At 43.1% G+C, this 22116-nt stretch overlaps 1 protein-coding gene across 5 annotated transcripts in view; it reads left to right on the forward strand.

Annotated features, from left to right (window-relative positions):
• Nucleotides 1-22116, forward strand: part of XYLB (xylulokinase) — a 154621-nt gene that overhangs the window by 23180 nt on the left and 109325 nt on the right. For all 5 annotated transcript variants that reach the window (XM_053265461.1, XM_053265459.1, XM_053265460.1 and 2 more), the window contains exons 9-11: nt 17947-18065; nt 20656-20737; nt 21060-21100. In XM_053265461.1, coding sequence (XP_053121436.1) covers nt 17947-18065; nt 20656-20737; nt 21060-21100 — 242 coding nt within the window. The remainder of the gene's footprint in view (nt 1-17946; nt 18066-20655; nt 20738-21059; nt 21101-22116) is intronic.

Below are 22116 nucleotides of genomic sequence, written 5' to 3' on the forward strand. Positions count from 1 at the left end.
AATATCGAGCCAAGAGCTCCAATGAGGAGTCTGGAATGTGTTTCCTAAAGGCTGAAGGAACTGGGGTATGTTTTTTGAAGAGATGGAAGCCTCTCTGTGTAGGAAGCCAGAGTATAAAAATATATATTTCTTCAGTTGGAGGCCCTTACTTCTTCCCATGAGTTAAGTTAACTCTGCTTCTGTTCCTCTGCTAACTGAGCAAAGAGGCAGCTCTATAAATTGAGAGTTTTGTTATATTTAGCTGGAGGGGAGCAACTTAATAATCTCTGAATGCTTTAAATTTTTAATTGCTTTTAAATGTGTTTAATTGTGGTAATCTTTGAATGTGTTAATAGTTGGTTATATTCTGTTTTTATTGTGTTTTTGTAAACCACCTAGAGCCTTTGGAGTCAGGTGGTGTATAAATAAAATAATCATAATAACAACTATAAATGAATGGCAGTGGACATGTGGAGTAATTTAACACAATCTCCATGTAGTAGATTCATTGTGACCACCAAGTCGCACACTGGGTGGCCCACAGCTGCAAGCTCAGTCTCTTTCCTTTGTTCCTTGATATTGACTCAGTTCTCACGATCAGTGTAATGTTAGTTGAATGGAAATCTGAGACCTCCACGCACCCATGGAGCATGTTGTGAGAACTGGGGGAATTATCAGCGATCTGAGGGAAGTGTCGGCAACACGCCAACCCGAGATCAAGGTGACATTCATAATCACAATTTGAAGTTAGTTTGGTGATCTCAGGTTGCTGTGTTGCCAAACTGAGATCACTGACATTTCCTCCAGTTCTCACGACATGTTCTGCAGGAGTGTGCATGCCATGGGAATATTAGATTCCCATCCAGCCAACATTACACCGAACTGGTCTGTCGCTTGTATCGTTCCTATATATATTTAGAAACAACACCTTGCAAATAATATTCAGATGAAATCCTGTGCAGGTCATCACCCTCTCCTTCAGTTCTGCTAGGCTTATGATGTTTGAGTGGTACAGATTTTTAAAGAGTTGGTCCTGTTGCTTCACCCTCCAGTAGGCTGGATCTTAAAAAAAAAAATTCTATAAGCTCCAGCAGAAAATGTGGCTGTTGGAGATGGAACTCTGGGATAGAGCTTAGGCCAGTTCCAGGAGGCACAAATCTCTTCCTGTAAAATGCTTTGCACTTTTGTTGATTGATTTTTTTTAGCATGCCAAACAGCTATATTAGAATGACAAATTATCCCCATTTATATTGTGTGGATTTTTTAAAAAGTAAGATACTTTGAGACTAAACAGCTTGAATATGTCATTTGATGTATTGCCCTTTTAAAAAGCAAAAAACCAAAAGAAAACCTATTTAAAGAATAACCATTTTATTTCTACCATGAATAGGCTTTAATGTTTTTTTCTCTCACCTTAGGCATGAGGTTGCTCTATCTCATAGCTCCTTTGAAAGCTGCAGTGGTTTAAGCAGAGTCTTTATTACTTTAAGGAGCTCAGAGTAGCTTAACAAAAAAAAAATCCTTATAGCAGCCCTGTAGGCTGAGGAATAGTGACTTAAGAACAACCCTGCTGGATCAGGCTCAAGGCCTTTCTATCCAGCACGTTGTTTTACACAGTAGTCCACCAGATGCCTCTGGGAAGCCCACAAGCAAGAAGTGAGGGCATGCACTCTCTCCTGCTGCTGCTCCCCTGCAATTGGTATTTAGAGGCATCTTAGGGGCTGGAGGTGGTCCATAGCCACCAGACTAATAGCCATTAATAGACCTGTCCTACATGGATTTGTCTAGTCCCCTTTTAAAGCCATCCAAGCTAGTGGCCATTACCACATCTTGCGGCGGAGAATTCCATAGATTAATTATGCACTTTGTGGAAAAGTATCTCCTTTTGTTGGTTGTAAATTTGCTGGCTTTCCGTTTCATGAGATGACCCCTGGTTCTAGTGTTTGAGAGAGGGAGAAAACTTTCTCTTTGTCTACCTCATAGTCTCCTCTTTTCCAAACTAAAAAATTCCCAAATGCTGTAGTCTTGCCTCATAAGGAAAGTGCTCCAGGCCCCTGATCATCTTGGTTGCCCTCTTCTGCACCTTTTCCAGTTCTACAATGTCCTTCTTAAGATACAATGACCAGAACTGCACACAGTACTCCAAATGTGACTGCATCATAGATTTGTATATGGGCATTGTATTAACATTTTTCTTTTCAATCCCTTTCCTAATCATCCCTAGCATGGAATTTGTCTTTGACACTTTCAATGAGCTGCCTACCACAACCCCAAGATCTCTCTCCTGGTCAGTCACTGGCCGCTCTGACCCCATCAGTGTATATGTGAAGTTGGGGTTTTTTGCCCCAATATGCATCACTTTACATTTGCTTACATTGAACTGCATTGGCCATTTGTCACCCACTCATCCAGTTTGGAGAGATTCTTTTGGAGCTCCTTACAATCTGCTTTGCATTTCGCGACCCTAAATAGTTTAGTGTCATCTGCAAATTTGGCCACTGCTGTTTGCCCCAACCTTTAGATTATTTACGAACAAGTTAAAGAGTACTGCTCCCAGTAACAATCCCTGGGAGACCCCACTTCTTACTTTCCTCCATTGTGAAAACTGTCCATTTATTCCTACCTTCAGTTTCATATCCTTCAACCAGTTACTGATCCACACATGTACTTGTCCCCTTATCCCATGACTGCTAAGTTTTCTCAGGAGTCTTTGATGAGGACCTTTGTCAAAAGCTTTTTGCAAGTCCAGATATACTATGTCAACTGGATCACCTTGATCCACACACTTGTTGATACTCTTAAAGAACTCCAAAAGATTGATGAGGCAAGATTTACCTTTGTGGAAGCCAGAGTGGTTCACTCCCAGCAGGGCCTGTTCTTCTATGTGCTTTACAATTTTACCCTTGAGGATGCTTTCCACCAATTTGCTTGGAATGGACGTTAAGCTAACCAGCCTGTAATTTCCCAGATCGCCCTTGGATCCCTTTTTAAAAAATCAGTGTTACATTTGCTACTTTCTAGTCCTACGGTACAGAGCCTGATTGCAGGGATAAGTTATATATTTTAGCAAGGAGGTTGGCAATTTCACATTTGAGTTCCTTTAGAACTCTTGGGTAGATGCCACCTGGCTCTGGCAATTTGTTCATTTTTAGTTTTTCAAGACAGTTTAGAACATCCTCTCTCTTCACCTCAAATTTGCCCAGTTCTTGTATGCAACCACAGCGGCCAGAATAGTATATGCACAGAAATGGAAGGACAATGAACTGCCCACAAAAGAAGATTGGCTGATAAAAATTTTGGAATATGCAGAGATGGCAAAACTTACAGTACTGATAAGAGATCAAAATTTGGAAGGTTTTAAAGAAGATTGGAAATCATTCTTACTGTACCTAAAGAACTATTTTCCTAATATTGATTTTTCAACAGGGTTTGAAATTTAGTAATATTAGCAGGTTGAGTAGACTAAAATCGAGTTTGGTAAGATATAGGTTATATGTTTTGAATTATTATAGCAAGGGTTAATTGTATAGTTAGTGATTCGTGCAGATTGGTGAGCTGGAAGTCAATTTTTGTTTAATTGAATGTAATGAGATGTTTAAGATATTGTTAAAATCAATAAAAATTTAATGCAAAAAACCCCACACAAATTTGCCCAGTTCTTCAGCCTCCAAGCCTGAGTAGCTGAGTTCTGGAGTGGTATATGATCAGTATCCTCTGCCTGAAGACAGATGCAAAGAACTCATTCAGCTTCTCTGCAATCTCCATATTCTCCTTAATAATCTTTTTCACACCCCTCATCATCTAAGGGTCCAACTGCCTTCCTGGCAGGTTTCCTGCTTCTGAAATATTTAAAGAAGTTTTTGTTATTCCCTTTGACACTTCTAGCTATATGCTGTTCAATCTCTCTTTTTGCATCCCTTATTTTCTCCTTTCCTTTGCCAGAGTTTATGTTCCTTTCTGTTCTCTTCATTTGGGCAGGACTTCCATTTTCTGAAGGAAGTCTTCTTCCTTTTTATAGCTTTGCTGACACTACTTGTTAGCCCTGCTGGCATCCTCCTGAATTTGGTGGTACCTTTCCTCCTTTTTGGTCTACTTTCCAACTGAGCTTCTATTATTATGGTTTTAAATAAGTTCCATACTTTCTGGAGTGTTTTGACCCTCCTGACTTGCCCTTTTAGCTTCCTTTTTACAAGTGCCCTCATTTTTGAGAAGTTTCCCTTTTACCAATCTCCTCATTTTTTAGAAGTTTCCTCTTCTGAAGTCCAACGCATCTGTGTTGAACTTGCTTCAAAATGCTTCACTCACATAAAAGTTGAATTGGATTACGCTGTGGTCACTGTTCCCCAATGATTCATCAACTCTGACATCTCACACCAGGTCCTGGACACCACTCAGGAGTAAGTCCAAGGTTGCTTTCTCTCTGGTTGGTTGCACAACCATCTGTTCTAAGGCACAGTCATTTAGCATGTCTGAAAACTGGGCCTCTTTATCAATACTTGCATGTGAATTTGCCCAGTCTATGTAATTGAAGTGGCCCATAAAGCTCTGTCTCTCTTTGATGCCTTTCTGATTTGCTTCACGGAGGACCCTGGTCCCAGCTTGTTGGATTCTAGCTTGTTGGAGTTTATTCCTTAATATACAGCACATCCTCCCCTCCCTGTCCTTTCTGTAGCGTTTGTATTCAGCAATAACAGTGCCCCACTGGTTCTCACTGTTCTATCAGGTTTCTGTTTTGTCCACTATATCTATGTTTTCATTAGTAACCAAGCACTGCAGCTCGCCCATCTTAGCTTGGAGATTTCTAGCATTGGTATATAAATACCTATACACTTCTTACCAGCTGTTGGCATTGACTTATCCGAGGAATCCTTCCAATGACCATCATGGCTGAGTGGAGATTTGAATCTGGCTTTCTCGCAACCACAACACTCTATCCATGTTAGACCCCACCCAGACTCTGTCTCAGAGGAAACCCTCTTGGAGGAAAAGGAGGAGCACACCCTAACCAAGACTCCCAGTTCCGATGAGAGCTCCCTAGAGGGTTCCCAATCTGTGGTACTTCAGGTGTTACCGAACTACAACTCTCATCATCCCCAGCCAAAATAAATTATATCAGGAACATCTGGAATACTACAGGTTGTGGTACTCCTGCCCTAGAGCCATCAGACTCTGAGCATCCTCAGCTTATCTCCTCTCCATCCATGAGCTCCTCAGAGGGGTTCTGGTGCCCCATAGTAGGCTCTTCTCCTGTCCATGGAACCCCTTCCATAACCCTCAGGAGCAGGGCTGAGCATCAAATGGAGTGCTCACCTGATTGCTCAAGGTCTTCCTCCAATGGGTTCTACTCAGAAGAAGGGGGAGGCCAGCTCAGGTGCCCACTTTAGGTAGAGGCCAGCCTGAGATACAGGAGAGGGTGGGGCTCTGATTCATATATGATCTTTCCATTCCAAGCTAACCTTTTCTGAGTAATTAGAGTAGACAATACTTGGTGAGAAGGACCAGTATAAGGCAGCTTCTTATATTCATATAGCGCCTCAGATATTGTGTTGAGACTCACGTAAGGCAACTGGATTTACCTTGGGCACTTTTGCTGTCTTATCCCTGGTTATAGTCTGTGTGGCCCAAAGAACAAATGAGGATCATTTCTGTGTCATCCTTGAAGCTCTTTGGGGAGTTTTGAACAAAAGTAGGGCTTTTTTCCCATCCTTTTATAATATTGCATTAATATTGGTAGAATCCCTGGTAAAAATCCCAGCTGCATTTCTTGGCCCCCTTGAGCCAAGAAATCAATAGCGCTTTGCAGTGAGATAGTGTATCCAATTCCATCCACTTATTGAGCTTCTCTGTTCATCCGCATATTGAATCCACTTTTCATCCAAACATTGACCCCTCTTTGCATTCATCATTTGACCATGACCTGAAGGAGACTGAGACTATTCACTGCTGTTTTTTGTACCTGCACAGAACAGCAGACCAAAGAGCTGTAAGTGATTGAACACACTTGATATAAACCTTGGGGGCAGACTTTTCAGTGAATGTTTAGGAGAGAATGGATCTCTCTTCTTTTTACAACATCTTTTTGTATAGATGCTTGAGGAGTGAACCAGAGCCCCCATCCACACACAATCTTAGTGCATCCTTTCTGATGTGGCAGCCTCTGACCCTCAGTTTGTGGTCTCACCAAACTTAAGCAATGCACAGCCCTCAGTGGCTTCAGGTGGAGAATGAATCTTGTGTGCATAACTCTTTGCCCATTGAAACTGATTTACTTAAATGCCCTGGTTTTCCAGGGTTTTTAACTGTTTGTTTTTATTCTGTTTTTCTGGTTTTGATTTTAATTGTTAACTGGTTTTAATTGTTTTTATTTTGTTGTAAACCACCCTGAGCCATTTTTGGCATGTCACATGTATGACTATTTGCTCCATGGGCAGAAGTCATGGGTGTGTGCTCAATGTAAGGAGCACCTGGCTCTCAGGGAGCAAATTCATTCCCTCAAGTCCAAGGTGGAGGATCTGGAGAAGCTCAGAGAGACAGAGAGGCATGTGGACGAGACCTTCAGGGATGTGGTAGAGGCATCCCACTCCAGGGCTGATAGCGTCTCTGCTGTCAGGGAGAATGAAGGTCTCGGGCAAGGAGGACATCCATCTGAGGAAGAGGGAAATGCTCCTTTAGAAGAGACTCCTTCCATGGATGATAAGCCCATGTCCTCTTGCACAGGGGATACTCTTCCGGGGGGGGTGGGGGCCTCCTTGTAGTGGGCGATTCGATCATTAGAGGTATAGAGAGATGGGTTTGTGACCTGCGTGTTGACCGCACAGTGACTTGCCTGCCTGGTGCGAAAGTTGCGGACATCACGCAGCATCTAGATAGTCTGTTAGGCAGTGCTGGGGAGGAGACAGCTGTTGTGGTGCACGTCGGCACCAACCATGTGGGGAAATGTAGTCGGGAGGTCCTGGAAGCCAATTTGAGGCTGATAGGTAGAGTATTGAAGTCCAGGACCCCCAAAGTAGCATTCTCAGAAATGCTACCTGTTCCACACGCAGGTACAGTGAGACAGGCAGAGCCAAGGAGTTTCAATGCGTGGATGAGACTTTGGTGCTGGAAGGAGGGGTTTAGATTTGTTAGGCACTGGGATACATTTTGAGGCAAGCAAGGCCCAAGCAAGGCACTTGAACCAAGATGGAACCAGACTGCTGGCGCTTAAAATAAAAAAGGTTGTAGATCAGCTTTTAAAATGACGCCTGGGGAATAGCCGACAGGTACTGGACAGTATCTGGTTCAGCAAATGCCATCCCTTAAAGTGCAAGGGTGCAGAGGATTCAGATAAAACAGAAGGGGACAGAGCAGAACCACATAAAGAGCAGACAGAAGGCTGTGCCAGCTGGTCAAAGAGTCAAAAGAAAGATAGCATACACCAGGGAACAGATTCAGCGTATAGGTGCTTATATGCCAATGCCAGAAGCCTCCGAGCCAGGATGGTTGAGCTTGAGTGCTTGGTTGCTAACACAGAAATAGATATAGTGGGCATAACAGAAACATGGTGGAACAGTGAAAACCAGTGGGACACTGTTATCCCTGGATATAAACTCTATAGAAAGTACAGGCAAGGGTGCCTTGGAGGTGGAGTAGCACCGTATGTTAAAGAAGGGATAGAATCTAACAGAGTAGAAAACCTAGGTGGACCAGAGTCCTCCACAGAAACCCTGTGGGTGACAATACAAGGAGTCTATTCTTACGGTCTGCCAAAATCGGGCTAAGAGAGCCTAGCCTGATTTTGCCATACCATGAGAACCACCGGGCTCACAGGTGAGCCCAGTTTCTCCTAAGTGGGTCACCCGCTTATCTGCTCCTCCCCTAAGCCTAGGTTAGTGGAGTGAGCGATCCGCTAACCCGGGCTTTCAGATCGTGTGTTGATGTGGTGCGGCTCCTCGGTGAGGAGGAACTCACGAGGAGACCCTGACCGGGAGGCTAAAAAGCAGCCATGGGGGTCTCTCCAGCATGCTCTGCACACTCGTGCAGAGCGTGCTGGAACTTTCAGGGGCAGTGTGGCCCCTGATCCCCACAGCCCCCGCCGGTTCCATGACGGAGCTGGCAGTCGTGTGGGTGGCTGATCTGGCCGCCCAGGGCTGCAGCAGGGATCGTCTGGGGGAGCGCAAGATAAGCCCACTCTTCCCGCAAATCCCGTTATGGTGGTTCTCACCAATCATGAGACCCACCTCAAGGCCTGAAAGGAAATGTGCTACTGGGGACGTGCTATCACCCTCTGGATCAAAACGCTGACAGTGACTGGGTTGCAGGAGGAAATCAGGAAGGCTTCAAGGAGAGGCAGGGCAGTAATAATGGGTGACTTCAATTACCCACACATAGACTGGGTAAATTCACAGTCAGGTAATGACAAGAGATCAAATTTCTTGACATGCTGAATGACTGTGCCCTAGAACAGTTGATCTTGGAACCAATCAGAGAGAAGGCAACCTTGGACTTAATCCTGAGTAGCACCCAGGACCTGGTGTGTGATGTCAGTGTCATTGACCCTTTAGGGAACAGTGATCATAGTGCGATCAAATTCAGCATACATGTGGGGAGAGAATCCGCAAGGAAGTCTAACACAGACACTTTGAATTTCAGAAGAGGAAACATCTCCAAAATGAGGAGTATGGTGAAAAGAAAGCTGAAAGGGAAAATCAGGAGAGTCACTTCGCTTCTGAGTGCATGGAGTTTACTCAAAACCACAATACTAGAAGCCCAGTTAGATTGTATACCCAAAAGGAGGAAAGGTACCACTAAGTCCAGGAGGATGCCAGCATGGCTAACAGGTATCGTCAAGGAAGGAATAAAAGGGAAGAAGACTTTCTTCTGAAATTGGAAGGCCGGCCCAAATGAGGAGAACAGAAAGGAACACAAACTCTGGCAAAAGAAATGCAAGGTGACAATAAGGGAGGCGAAAAGAGAGTTTGAGGAACATTTAGCCAAAAGCATCAAGGGGAAGAATAAAAACTTCTTTGAATACATCAGATGCAGGAAACCTGCCAGAGAGTGGTTGGACTATTAGATAAAGAGGGAGTGAAAGGGATTGTTAAGGAGGATATGGAGGTTGCAGAGAAGCTCCATGAGTTATTTGCATCTGTCTTCATGGCAGAGGATATTGAGTGTATGCCTGTTCCTGAAACAGGCTTTTGGGGGATGGAGGCTAAAGAACGGAGTCAGATAGAAGTGACAAGTGATGATGTTCTAAACTGTCTGGAAAAACGGAAAAGTAGCAAATCGCCAGGGCCGGATGGCATCAATCCAAGAGTCCTCAAAGAACTCAAATGTGAAATTGCCAACCTCCTTGCTAAAATATATAACTTATCCCTGCAATCAGGCTCTGTACCATAGGACTAGAAAGTAGCAAATGTAACACCGATTTTCAAAAAAGGGGTCCAGGGGCAATCCGGGAAATTACAGGCTGGTTAGCTTAACATTTGTTCCAGGCAAATTGATGGAAAGAATCCTCAAGGATAAAATTGTAAAGCACATAGAAGAACAGGCCTTGCTGGGAGAGAACCAGCATGGCTTCCGCAAAGGTAAATCTTGTGTCACCAACCTTTTGGAGTTCTTTGAGAGTGCCAACAAGTGTGTGGATCAAGTTATACCTGTGTCATAGTATACCTGGACTTGCAAAAAGCTTTTGACAAAGTTCCTCATCAAAGATTCCTGAGAAAACTTAGCAGTCATGGGATAAGGGGACAAGTACATGTGTGGATAGCTAACTGGTTAAAGGACAGGAAACAGAGGATAGGTATAAATGGAGAGTTTTCACAATGGAGGGAAGTAAGAAGTGGGGCCCTCCAGGGATCTGTACTGGGACCGGTGAGGTGGCCAAATTTGCAAATGATATCAAACTCTTTCGGGTAGTGAAATCCAAAACGGATTGTGAGGAGCTCCAAAAGGATCTCTCCAAACTGGGAGAGTGGGTGACAAAATGGGAAATGCGACAAAATGGGAAATGCGGTTCAATGTTGGCAAGTGTAAGTGTTCAAAGTGTCGACTCATTGTGCGGCAGCTGTGAAAAAGACCAATTCTATGCTAGGGATCATAAGGAAGGGGATTGAAAATAAAATGGCTAATATTATAATGCCTTATACAAAATTATGGTGCAGCCATACCTGGAGTACTGCATACAATTCTGGTCACCACATCTAAAAAAGGACATTATAGAACTGGAAAAGGTGCAGTAGAAGACAACCAAGATGATCAGGGGCCTAGAGCACCTTTCTTATAAGGCAAGACTATAACACCTCAGGCTGTTTAGTTTAAAAAAAAGATGATTGCGGGGAGACATGATAGAGGTCTATAAAATCTTGTATGGTGTGGAGAAAGTGGATAGAGAGAAATTCTTCTCCCTCTCACATAACACTAGAACCAGTAGTCATCCCATGAAATTGATTGCCAGGAAATTTAGAACCAGCAAACGGAAGTACTTTTTCACACAATGTGAATCAACTTATGGAATTCTTTGCCACAAGATGTGGTGACAACCAACAACCTGGATGGCTTAAAGAGGGGTTTGAATAACTTCATGGAGGAGAGGTCTATCAACGGCTACTAGTCAGAGGGCTATAGGTCACCTCCAGCCTCAAAGGCAGAATGCCTCTGAGTAACAGCAGGAGAGAGGGCATGCCCTCAACTCCTGCCTGTAGGCTTCCAGTGGCATCTGGTGGGCCACTTTGTGAAACAGGATGCTGGACTAGATGGGCCTTGGGCCTGATCCAGCAGGGCTGTTCTTATGTTGGAGGGTGTGTGTGTATATAAATCAAATAAATAAATAATTAGTTAATCACAACATTAATAACCTGTGTTCCCCTCCACCTGAGATTCAAAGTGGTTTAGAATACAATTCTTTCAAATTAGAATCCATAACATTGCATCAGTTACATTGTTTGATAACTTCAGTTATAATATAACTTTAAAATTCAGCAGGCCATTGCAAAGGCTTTTTGGAACAAAGATGTCTTTGCCCTTTTTCTAAAAACTCGTCCTACTGGGTTGAGGCTCTAGGGAGTCTCCCTCTCTCAAAGAGGTCCACTCTTTTGGTACCACAGCAGATAATGGGTGGCCTGCTTCAAGTACTTATAGACAACCTTTTAGACCAGGGCTGCACAATTTTCACCTTCCTGCAGGTGTTGGACTACAATTCCCATCATCCCTGACTTTTGGTCACTATGGCTGGGGATGATGGGAGTTGTAGTCCAAAACCAGCCCAAGTTGTGCATCCCTGTTTTAGGCTGATGGAATTTCAAGCAGTGCCTCCCTGACGGAGCATAATGGATAACAACAGAGAAGGCATGTTTTCTGGTATGCTGGGCCTCGGTTGTATAGGGCAGGGATCCCCAATCTTGGGTCCCATGATGTTGTTGGACTACAAATCCCATAATCTCAAGCCACAATAGCCTTTGTGCTGAAAAAAGTATGCCTGTGTGGCATACTGACCAGCACTCCCATATATCAAAAAATGTTAATAGATCATGATTGTTTTGTTTCCATTTTGATGAGTGAAAATTAAATATCCTTTAACGACTGGAAGTCATTAATTCCAGATGAGAGACTGGGAAAGTTGATCTATGGATTGTTTGAGCAATCCGAACGATGCAACCTAATTTCCTTTGGCTGGTGGCCAGCTAACTTTATAGTTCATGGTGTTACAAGCCCTATTTGAGGTGTATTAAATTACTTGACACACTGAATCAATACTCTTAGGTCTACATTGCAAGCATTAGCTGACTGGTTTTACTGGTTTGGAAGCCACGTTTTGCACAGAGATTAAAGAATCCTGCACAGATGGAGTTTAAAGATTGGAGCTGTCGTGCCCTTTTGCAAAATGGCACAAGAGACTCCTGATTAAATGTTTCTCAGGGTTCAGGGAAGTCAGGGATTTCATCTCAAAATCTCCATATGTTGCTTTAAAATTGCAGTTGCTCATGGAATAAATTAATCTGTCAACTCCTGGCCTTTCTTTATACAAGTGAAAAGTCTTTTTTTTTTTAAGTCTAAAAAGGAAATGCTTTAAAAAATTAAACAAAAGGAAAAAACAGGATATAAATAGAATGCAGCGCTTATATTGATCAGGTTTATTCTCAGAGATTGTGTTGTGATGGAGGATTTAATGGTGCATCAGGGGGCAAAAATGCAAATAGTCTTTATGTTTGAAGTTATTTAATGTGTGACATAACTTTAATTTTAATAGAATTAACAGATAGGACCAAATTGCCCCATTAGTTGTCATTTGACCCAGTGCTTTTGCATTCTTTGACCAGAACACTGGAAGGCTTAGGCTGGAACATGTTTACTCTGGGCATTTTGGCTGTGGATAATGGAAGTTGTAGTTCAGCACTATCTGGGGATCCAAAGCTGAAAATCCTTGATCTAAGTAGAATTCAGCACTCTCTTTGTGGTTGGATCTGCTTTCTATTGGTTAGTCTTCAGACAGTCTATGGGAAATGAACTATATAAATCCTATATAAATGTAAATTCTATTATAAATCTTTATAAATAGGATAAATTCTATATAAATTCTATAAATAGGAACTGCCCAACAGCTGTGCACTTTCGTGAACTTCTTGTTAATTTCAACAGGGCAAAGTTCCTGCCAGATTATGTCCCCTATTAAACAGAATCGAGACATTTGCCCTATGGCCTGAATTGACCAATTCAAAATAATGATAATACTTGGCATTTACATAGCAAGCTACAGAAATATTTGCTCAATTAACAGGAATAGCTACAGAAATATGGCAGGCAACAGAAGAAGAATCAGTCAAGGCTCTAACCAAACTATGCCAGCAAATTTGGAGAATGACACAGTGAACAAAAGATTGGAAGAGGTCAGTCTACATACCCATACCAAAGAAAAGTGACTTAACAGCTTGCACAAACTATCACACATTATCCTTAATTTCACATGCTAGCAAATAATGCTCAGGATCATCCAATGTGGAAAGGGAAATGCCGGATGTTCAAGCTGGTTTCAGAAAAGGCCAAGGAAAAAGAGATATCATTGCTGATGCATGCTGGGTAACTGAGAATGCCAAAGAATACCAAAAAGAAGTCCATATGTGCTTCATTGATGAAAGAAAAGCCTTCGATTGTGTTGACATTGTCAAGTTTTGGGATATCCTTAGGAAAATTGGTGTCCCAGAACATCTAATTGTTCTCATGAGAAACCTATACAAAGGATAGGAAGCCACAGTCCAGATGGAACATGGTGAAACAGACTAGTTCCAGATCAGCAACGGAGCAAGACAAGGCTAGATTCTTTCTCCTTCTTTATTCAATTTATATGCTGAACATATACTGAGAGAAGCTGGATTGCAAGAAGATGATCGTGGTTTTAAAGTTGGAGGAAGAAACATCAATAACCTGCGCTATGCTGATGACACCACTCTGACAGCTGAGAATATGGATGATCTGTAAGCTCCAGTAATGAAAGTCAAGGAGCACAGTGAAAAAATGGGACTAAATGTAAAGAAGACTAAACTAATGACAACGGGTACAAGAACCAGCCTCAGAATTGATAATTAAGACATTGAAGTGGTGGGCAGCTTCTGCCTTTTAGGATCGACCATCAACAGTAAAAGATCCAGTTGTCAAGAAATATGCTGCAGACTATCACTTGGTAGGGTAGCAATGAAGGCCTCGGAAAGGATATTTAGATAGCATGCTGTTTCTATACCTACAAGATTAGAATTGTTCGGACAATGGTTTCCCCTGTGACACTCTGTGGATGCGAAAGCTGGACTTTGAAGAAGCAAGATGGGAAAAGTATTGGTGCTTTTGAACTTTGGTGCTGGAGAAGACTTTTGAGGATACCATGGACAACCAAGAAAACAAACAAATGGATCATAGAACAAATCAATCCAGAATTTTCACTCGAGGCACAAATGACCAGGCTCAAACTATCATACTTCGGAAACATTATGCGAAGACCCAGCTCCCTTGAGAAGTCCATAATGCTGGGAAATGTTGGAGGAAAGAGAAGAAGAGGACAACCAGCAGCAGGTTTATGGACTCAATTATGACAACAATGAATGGACCACTGAGATACCTTAAAGGCCAAGTTGAAGACAGATCACCCTGGAGAGAATCTATCTATGTGGTCGCTAAGAGTCAACACCGACTTGACGGCGCTTAATCAATCAATATCACATACAGTACAGTGTAATGGGCACCTTAAGTGGCACAGCAGGGAAATGCTTGACTAACAAGCAGGAGATTGCTGGTTTGTATCCTGGTTGGTATGTTTCCCAGACTATGGGAAACAACTGTATCGGGCAGCAGCGATATAGGAAGATGCTGAAAGGCATCATCTCACACTGCATGGGAGGAGGCAATGGTAAACCCCTCCTGTATTCTACCAAAAAAAACCCACAGGGCTCTGTGGATACGAGGAGTCGAAATCGACTTGACAGCACGCTTTACCTTAGAGTGTAATGATATGAGAACCAACTTTCAAAGTAGTAAAGTTGTTCAGTTCTGTTTCATGCAAATCAAATGAACATGATCAATGAGAGGTGACCCAATTTGTCAAAATGATTCTGCAGCAGGAATCCACAGCAGTGTGGCAAATGCTTATTCTTGCCTGAGTGATTGATTCCTTCCTTCCTGGCCTTTTCAGACCACGGAGATGTTCACCTTGCTTGGAAAGAAGCTCAGCAGCTGGTGCAATTCTGGTGCAAGTTCAGCTCTTCAGGCTTTCCGTTCTCCCCTACTCCTATTCCATTTTGTCTTATGGAACCTAGGAAGCTGCCATACCAAGTCAGACTACTGGTCCATCCAGCTCAGTAATGCCTATGCTGGCTGGAAGCAGCTCATAAAGAGGAGACTAGGCAAGAGTCTCTTCCAGCTGTACCTGGAGATGCCAGGGATTGAACCTGGGACCTTTTGCATGCAATCTGGATGTTCTGCTACTGAGCTATGATCTCATCCCCCCTAGTATATACATCTTGTATACGGCACAACGGCAGGCTTGCTGATTTAAAATATACCAGGAACATCACCTGGTGTATTTTAGGTGTTGATGATGATGGATGTTATACAGTGAGTTGGAGTTAGAAGGGAACAGAGTTTCTGTCTAATGACTTGCTCCCGTGTGGCAACTGTCCAGGTCTGAATGGTGCTTGTAGTCCTGCATTCTAGCCCTGGTTTTCAGCTAAATGAGAGCTCATGGAATGTTGCCAGCCCACTAATTGCTTCCTGGTCCATGGCAAGGGAGCCAGTTCAATCTTATGCCAGTTGGCATCATTTTCAGTGTCTCCTTCCTCCAGTAGCAACTGGAGAACTGGCGATATCCCAGAAGGCAGCGAGCAGATTTAGTGCTTCTCTATTAGAGAGAGAGAGGGGGAGGGAGGGAGGGAGAGAAGGAGGTGGATTGGAGATAACCCCCAGGGAATTACAGGCCTGCTTGCTTATTTGCTCTGATATCTGAAGAAATTAGCTTGTAAACAGCTAGAGGAAAAGGGGAAAGCTTCCAATTGCTGGCTGAGACGAGAAAGAAAATAGCTTAACTATAACTGAAAGTGAAGAAAATAAGGGAAGGGCAAAAGAGGACTGGTGGAAATGCAAGAGCAAAAGGTGGGTTTCTACCATTTAAAAAATGGAGAGGTTGCAAGAGATAACGCTTGACTTTGTGTAAAGTGATCGTGATGTGTTATTGGCAGGTACATCTTGATTCCTAGTGCACACAAATGCTTGCACTTTGACAGAAGCAGCTACTATGCTGTTCCTGTTCCAACCTCCTCTCCACTACTTTTCCAGATACTAAATGCTGCTAAATGTGTTTGAGTTGCAACTATTCTAGAGCAAGCAAGCACAATCAGATCTATGTTTATATTCTATTCTATTCTTAAAAACAAAACACAAAACTGTTATGGTAACAGTATGGTATCCACACACCCTGTTTCAGGGCTGCAGAGAGGTAACCTGGGGCCCAGGTCAAATCATAGTATTGGGTCCTTCTTCTTGTACCCCACATGTTGTCAATACAAGAACGTAAGAAGAAGCCCTGCTGGATTAGGCCAAAGGCCCTTCTAGCCCAGCATCTTGCGTCATAGTCACTGATAGCACTATCCTCCATGAACTTGTCTTATCCCAAATGAACCAATATGTGGAAGCCCCTCAACTTTGTGAGCCTCTGGGTCAGTTTGTCTTCCCCGCTTCATCCTCTCTGCATCACTAGGACAGGGCTGTTCAGTGTACAGCAGCTAAAGAAGGGGAGCAAGGTGCTTGGGAATCACCTTGGGTGTGATCAATGCACAAGTGGTGGTGTTTTAATCTCTGAAGTATTCAAGAGGCATTTCTGTAGGAAATAGTTCTCTTGAGTTGCCCTCTCTTCCATTTACCTGCTGTTCCACTTCCATTCCAAATTGCTTCTCCCACACCACATATCCTCATTGCCAGTTCCAAACCCCTCTCCCTGTCTCATTCCTGTTCATCCAGTGTGTATTACAAACCTGCGGAGATGGGTGTAACAAATGCTGCTTATTTGTCTCCCTTCTAGCCACCATCTCTGCCCAGTTGTCCCCCACCTGTTCTTAGGAAGATGCATTTTGTTTATACCCACTAGCTTTATTGGGCCAGCCAGCCAGAGTGCAGGAAGGTTTTAATGGGCTTACTCCATTGCAAGGAATGAGGATACAGAAAACATAACTTCCATATATGAATTGCAAGAGTGAAAAACATCTATGTTCTAACTCAAGGTTAGCCAACCTGAGACTGTCCAGCTATAGCTGGACTACAACTCCCGCAATCCCTGGCTATTGGCCACTGTGATTGAGAATGCTGGGAGTTTTAGTTCAGCAACAATAGAACCTCAGGCTGGCCATCCCAATCTATAGCAATGTGTTTACATACACCTTCATTTTAAACTAAACTGTTTCCTCTAGCCTGTAGTTGATAAGAGTACCACCAGTTCAGCTTCTACTCCTGACACCTAGATGAGATCTGTCAGGATACAGGGCAGGGTCTTCTTAGTGATGGCACTTGGTGCCCTCCGAGAGTACCTGCCTGGCTTCATTATGCCATCAAGTGCAAATGTTCTGATTTAGGAAGGCATTTTTCAACAGCTTTTGTTTTAATGCTGCTGCTTAAAATGAGTTCTCTGTGCTGCAGGGGCGTAGCAAGGTTGGAGTGGGCCCAGAGACAAGATTTTAAAATGGGCCCCCACCTCACAGAAGCTCAGCTCATGAAGTAAAGAAATCTTAAATGAGGCTGAATAGTGGTAACAAAAAGCATAGTTATAGATAGATAGATAGATAGATAGATAGATCCATCTATCTATCTATCTATCTATCTATCTATCTATCTATCTATCTATCTATCTATCTATCTATCTATCTATCTCCTATGTGCCACAATAGAACATCATCCTAAATTATTTTTTAAAAGGTTTTGTAAATTGTGGACAATGCAAATCATTAAATGGGACTAGAGAAAGACATGCTGCTCTGGTAGCTCCAGGTCTTAACACTCACATCAGTTTCAGAAGATGCATACAACTGAAGGAAGCCCGGGTGGGTGCACGGCTGGGGGGGTCAGTCATGTGACTTGCCTCTGGGGGCCCCCCAGGGAGTGGGCCCCCAGACAACTGTCTCCCCTTGCCCTATTATAGTTACGCCCCTGCTGTGCTGGTTTTTAGCTAAAGTTTTGCAGTGTTGTTTTGAGTATGGCTGCTGGTCTGCTTTTAATTCTTTGGTTTACTTGATGGCGATGTTTTATGATTAGCTGGTCTGTGTATTACTTTGGGAACCTTGAAAGTACTATGTCTTGTACAGTACCTAGCACTGATGATAATAGAAATGTGGTGCAGTACTTATTGCTTCTTGTAATAGAAGTTGTGTGAGTGTTCTTTCCCTTCCTGCTTACAAGAGCGTGTTGTGTAACCTCAATTTCTTGTTTAAAAGCAAGCAAGCAACTAATGATTCCCCTCCTTAGGTTCTGGCATGAATTTACTGCAGTTCCGTGAGAAAGTATGGAGCCCAGTCTGTCTTAATGCTTGTGCTCCTGGATTAGGAGAAAAACTGGACTATCCTGTACCATCCAGCAAAATACTGGTATGTGCTGCTGTGAATTTGACAGTGGGGTCATAGGAACATAGAAAGCTCCATTCTACTGAGTCAGACCATTGATCCATCTATTATCTTCCCAGACTGGCAGTGGCTTCTCCAAGGTTACAGGAAGGAGTCTCCCTCAGCTCTATCTGGAGATTCCAGGGAGGGAATGTGCGACATTCTGCATACAAGCATGCAGATGCTCTTCCCAGATTGGCCCCATCCCCGATGGGGAATATCTTACAGTGCTCACATGTAGTCTCCCATTCAAATGCAAACCAAGGTGGACCCTGCTTAGCAAAGGGGACTAGTCACGCTTGCTACCACAAGACCAACTCTCCTCCCTGACAGTGGGTCTTAGTGAGTCATTCTTCTGTATAGCAATAAAGTGTGGGATTTTCAAAGCTTTCACACAAGTTCCAAGCATAGCCTTACACCCCATGCCCACACTGTTCCAGGTCTCTGCACAATATTACCTATTGTACACATGCCGAACAGGGACCTCACATGATTTTTGCAGAACCACCTGCTGACCAGCACTTGCATTCCGAGAAGAACCTGCTTCTTTTTATGTCAAATTTTGTGGCGTCCAGGAGAAAGGGCGGGTTCTTCTTAGAATGCAAGGGGATTCTACCCAGAATGCTACCCAGAAGGTGATTCTGCAAGAATCACATGAAGACCCTGCTCAGCATGTGTACAGAGAGTAAGATCAGGTTAGGAAATAGTGCTCAACTCTGCAGCCACGTATGCAAAAGCTTTGATTATCCTGCACTTTATTGTCATATGCAAGACCTTGGATTAAACTACACCTGTAGCTCGTATTTGAGTATTTAATAGACATATCTATATGAAAAATTTAAGTTGGTTTAAGCTGCTGTTGTTTCCCTTAAAAGTACCTGGAACTAGATTGTTGGAAAGGCCTGACCAACCCGTTGATAATTGCAAAGATGATTCTAGCTAGGATGCTCCATGGGTTATTTATTTATTTTTAAAAGTGTAGGGGAAGAATGGCAGTTCAGTCCCCAAATAGCAGAGCAAAACCAGTTTGGTGAGAAAGCAGCAAAGCAAGAGGTCTTGAGATAGTTCTTTAGTATTGAAGAACTAGTTCAGTTCAGTTCAGTTTTATTACAGTCATTGACCAGAAAAGAGAACATAAAGAATATCTCATGGTTGAAGAGAGAGAGCAAAAGAAACAGCCATCTCTGGAGAGACAAAATGGAGACTAATGCTGGAAGAACAAAGTTGGGGTGGGGTGGGGGTGTCCAGCACTTTTATCCATGACCTAACTCCCTCCCCCCCACCCCCAGTGGTCACTATGAGACATTGAAGCTGAGAGTTGATGCTGCCAGGGTCCTGCTTCCAACAAAAAGTACATCCTGTCTTCCTTTCAGAAAATTCCAGGTGCCTTCCATAGCAGAATTTAAAACAATATATAAAATATAATAAAAGAATTCTTCTGAATAACCAGAGCAACAGAAAAGAAACAAAAGCAAACATCAAGCAAGCTGAGGGAATGCCAGTCACGAAGTATGAGTTTTTCTAGCTGCTAAAACATCTGAGAGAGAGCTGGTTGGATCTCTTGGAAAAGGGAGTTCCACAGGACAGGAACAGCCACTGAGAAGTCCATCTCTCGCATGACTACCTACGGCATCCCCAAAGAGGATCTCACACTAGAAGATCCCTTGGAATATTATTACAGGATGGGCAAATTCCCATGGGAGGAGGTGGTCTTTCAAGTGGTCCAAAACTATTTGGAGCCACAAAAGTTAACACCAGTACCTTGAACTGTGCCCCAAAACAAACTGGTAACCAGTACAGCTGAAAAAGATTCAATGTAACGTATTCTGAGGGTCTCCTATTAGTTGAGACTCTCAGCCAGCATGGTGTAGTGGTTAGAGTGCTGGACTAGGACCAGGGGACCCGAGTTCAAATCCCCATTCAGCCATGATACTTGCTGGGTGACTCTGGGCCAGTCACTTCTCTCTCAGCCTAACCTACTTCACAGGGTTGTTGTAAGAATAAACTCAAGTATGTAGTACACTGCTCTGGGCTCCTTGGAGGAAGAGCGGGATATAAATGTAAAAATAAATAAATAAAAATAAATATGAGCATTCTAGGCCACTTGAAGTTTCTGAAGAATTCTCAAGAGCAACCCCATGTAGAATGTAATGTGAAAGTTGCTCTAGTGGTCAGATAAAAGAAGTCTATTGTCTACACTAAGGTGATCACTTTTTCCTTTTTGACGTGAGAAATTATTTCAGGCAGTGGCTCTTATGGACAACATAAAAATGTTAAGCAAAGAAAATTGTCTGGTGCCCTCCTGACAAAACAAATGTAAATAATAATTTGAGGTTCTGCAGGTCTGCAGTGCAAAGTTGCTGGCCTTTGATTTATTCCATAGAACCCTGGGAATTGTAATTTTTCTGAGGATACTGAGATTTCTCTAGCTTCTATAGATCTTCTGCAGAACAAGCTAAATTTGTTAAAGTGCACTGTATTATAATGCAAAAGACCTATAATACTAGGCTATTTTATTTTAAAAATCTATTTTCATTTTGCATTCTCTTTGTCTTTCCTTCCATTCTTTCTTTAGGGGTCCATTTCATCATATTACATCCGGCGCTATGGGTTCAATTCTGAATGTAAAGTTATAGCATTTACTGGCGATAATCCAGGTAAGAAAGTTCTCTGCTAGAATGCTGGGTCTCTTATGATACTTTAATAATTTCCTTTAGGTATTGTATGTTCTATGCAATACAGTTCTTATTCCGGAGAGGCCCTAATGGAAATAGTGCCTGGTAGCTTGCAGCCATGTAGAGAAAGTTAACCTCTATAGAGTTCGGTGAGATTTAGTTGCATAGTTGAATGCTTCAGTCCCATTGATATGAATAGGATTTAAATGTACCAAACTTGATTGTGAGCATTGTGCAGAATGTCCTGGCATCCTACACAAAGGCTAATCTCATATTAGCTGGACTTCCTTATTTGCATTTTCAGCGTCGCTGGCAGGAATGAGGCTTGAAGAAGGGGACATTGCAGTAAGTGCTGACGTGTTTATACTAACGGTTCATGTTGCTAGTCAGATTAGGGACCCTGAGTTGTAAGTGACCTTGGAGAGCAACTCCAGGTTATTACAACTCTAGGTTATTAACTTGGCTGGAATGTGCCCCTAGTTAAACTAATCTAGGTCCCAATGATTACAGTGGCAAAGCATTAAACATGGCCTGAAACTTTCCTTATGTTGATCCATGGCACTTCATGCCTTGAATCAGTGATTAAATTGTTGGGGAGGCAGAGGTGGCCCAGCCCCCTTACTCACTCTTTTTAGAAGGCTGGGCTGGGGGTGGCTGATTGGTCTAAAATTGGGGGGAATCAGGGGGTGGGGCTTGTGGATGTTGCTAAGTAGCCTTTGCCTCCCCCCGCCCCCCCCCCAATTGGAGCACTGCCCTAAACCAACACAGAAGGTACATGTGTTGATCTCCCTCCTGCTGGCTTCACATGGATTTCATTTTTGCTGAGTCCATTGTTTTGAGCAAGTACTTAGGATGCTTTTAAATGATGTAGAAACCCAGGGCTGATTCTCACCGGCATGTAGAGCACGAGTCTTCTCACTTGGTGACTCTTGGCCTTGCCCTGAGATGGGTTGTGCCCCCTCAAAGAATAAGATGGTCTGAAGCCCAATCCTTGCGCATCACTGCCGTACTTAACTCACCCAAAGCTTGTTGCTTGTGTGAGGAAATTATGGCTAGGTCTTCCAGTTTCTCGGAGAGCTCCATGCTTGATTGTTATCATAGTATCCAGTCCTTATTGTACCCTATGCTTGTCAACTTGCCTTCCTCATCTAGAAATCATCAAAAATTCTCCCCCACCCCCCGCCATGGTTTGACTGGGATTGTCAGGTTGCGAAAAGAAATTTACTAAGTGCTGAATGCAAAAACAGTCTCCATGAAAAGGTGCCGTCTGGGGTGCTCCCAGGTGATAGGAGGGTTCTGTCTGGGGTGGCTGCTTCGTGGGTGCAAGTTTTCAGTTGATGTCACAGCTGCTCCGTGGTGAA

The sequence above is a fragment of the Hemicordylus capensis genome, chromosome 6 (genome assembly GCF_027244095.1).
Source record: "Hemicordylus capensis ecotype Gifberg chromosome 6, rHemCap1.1.pri, whole genome shotgun sequence".
Lineage (NCBI taxonomy): Eukaryota > Metazoa > Chordata > Lepidosauria > Squamata > Cordylidae > Hemicordylus > Hemicordylus capensis.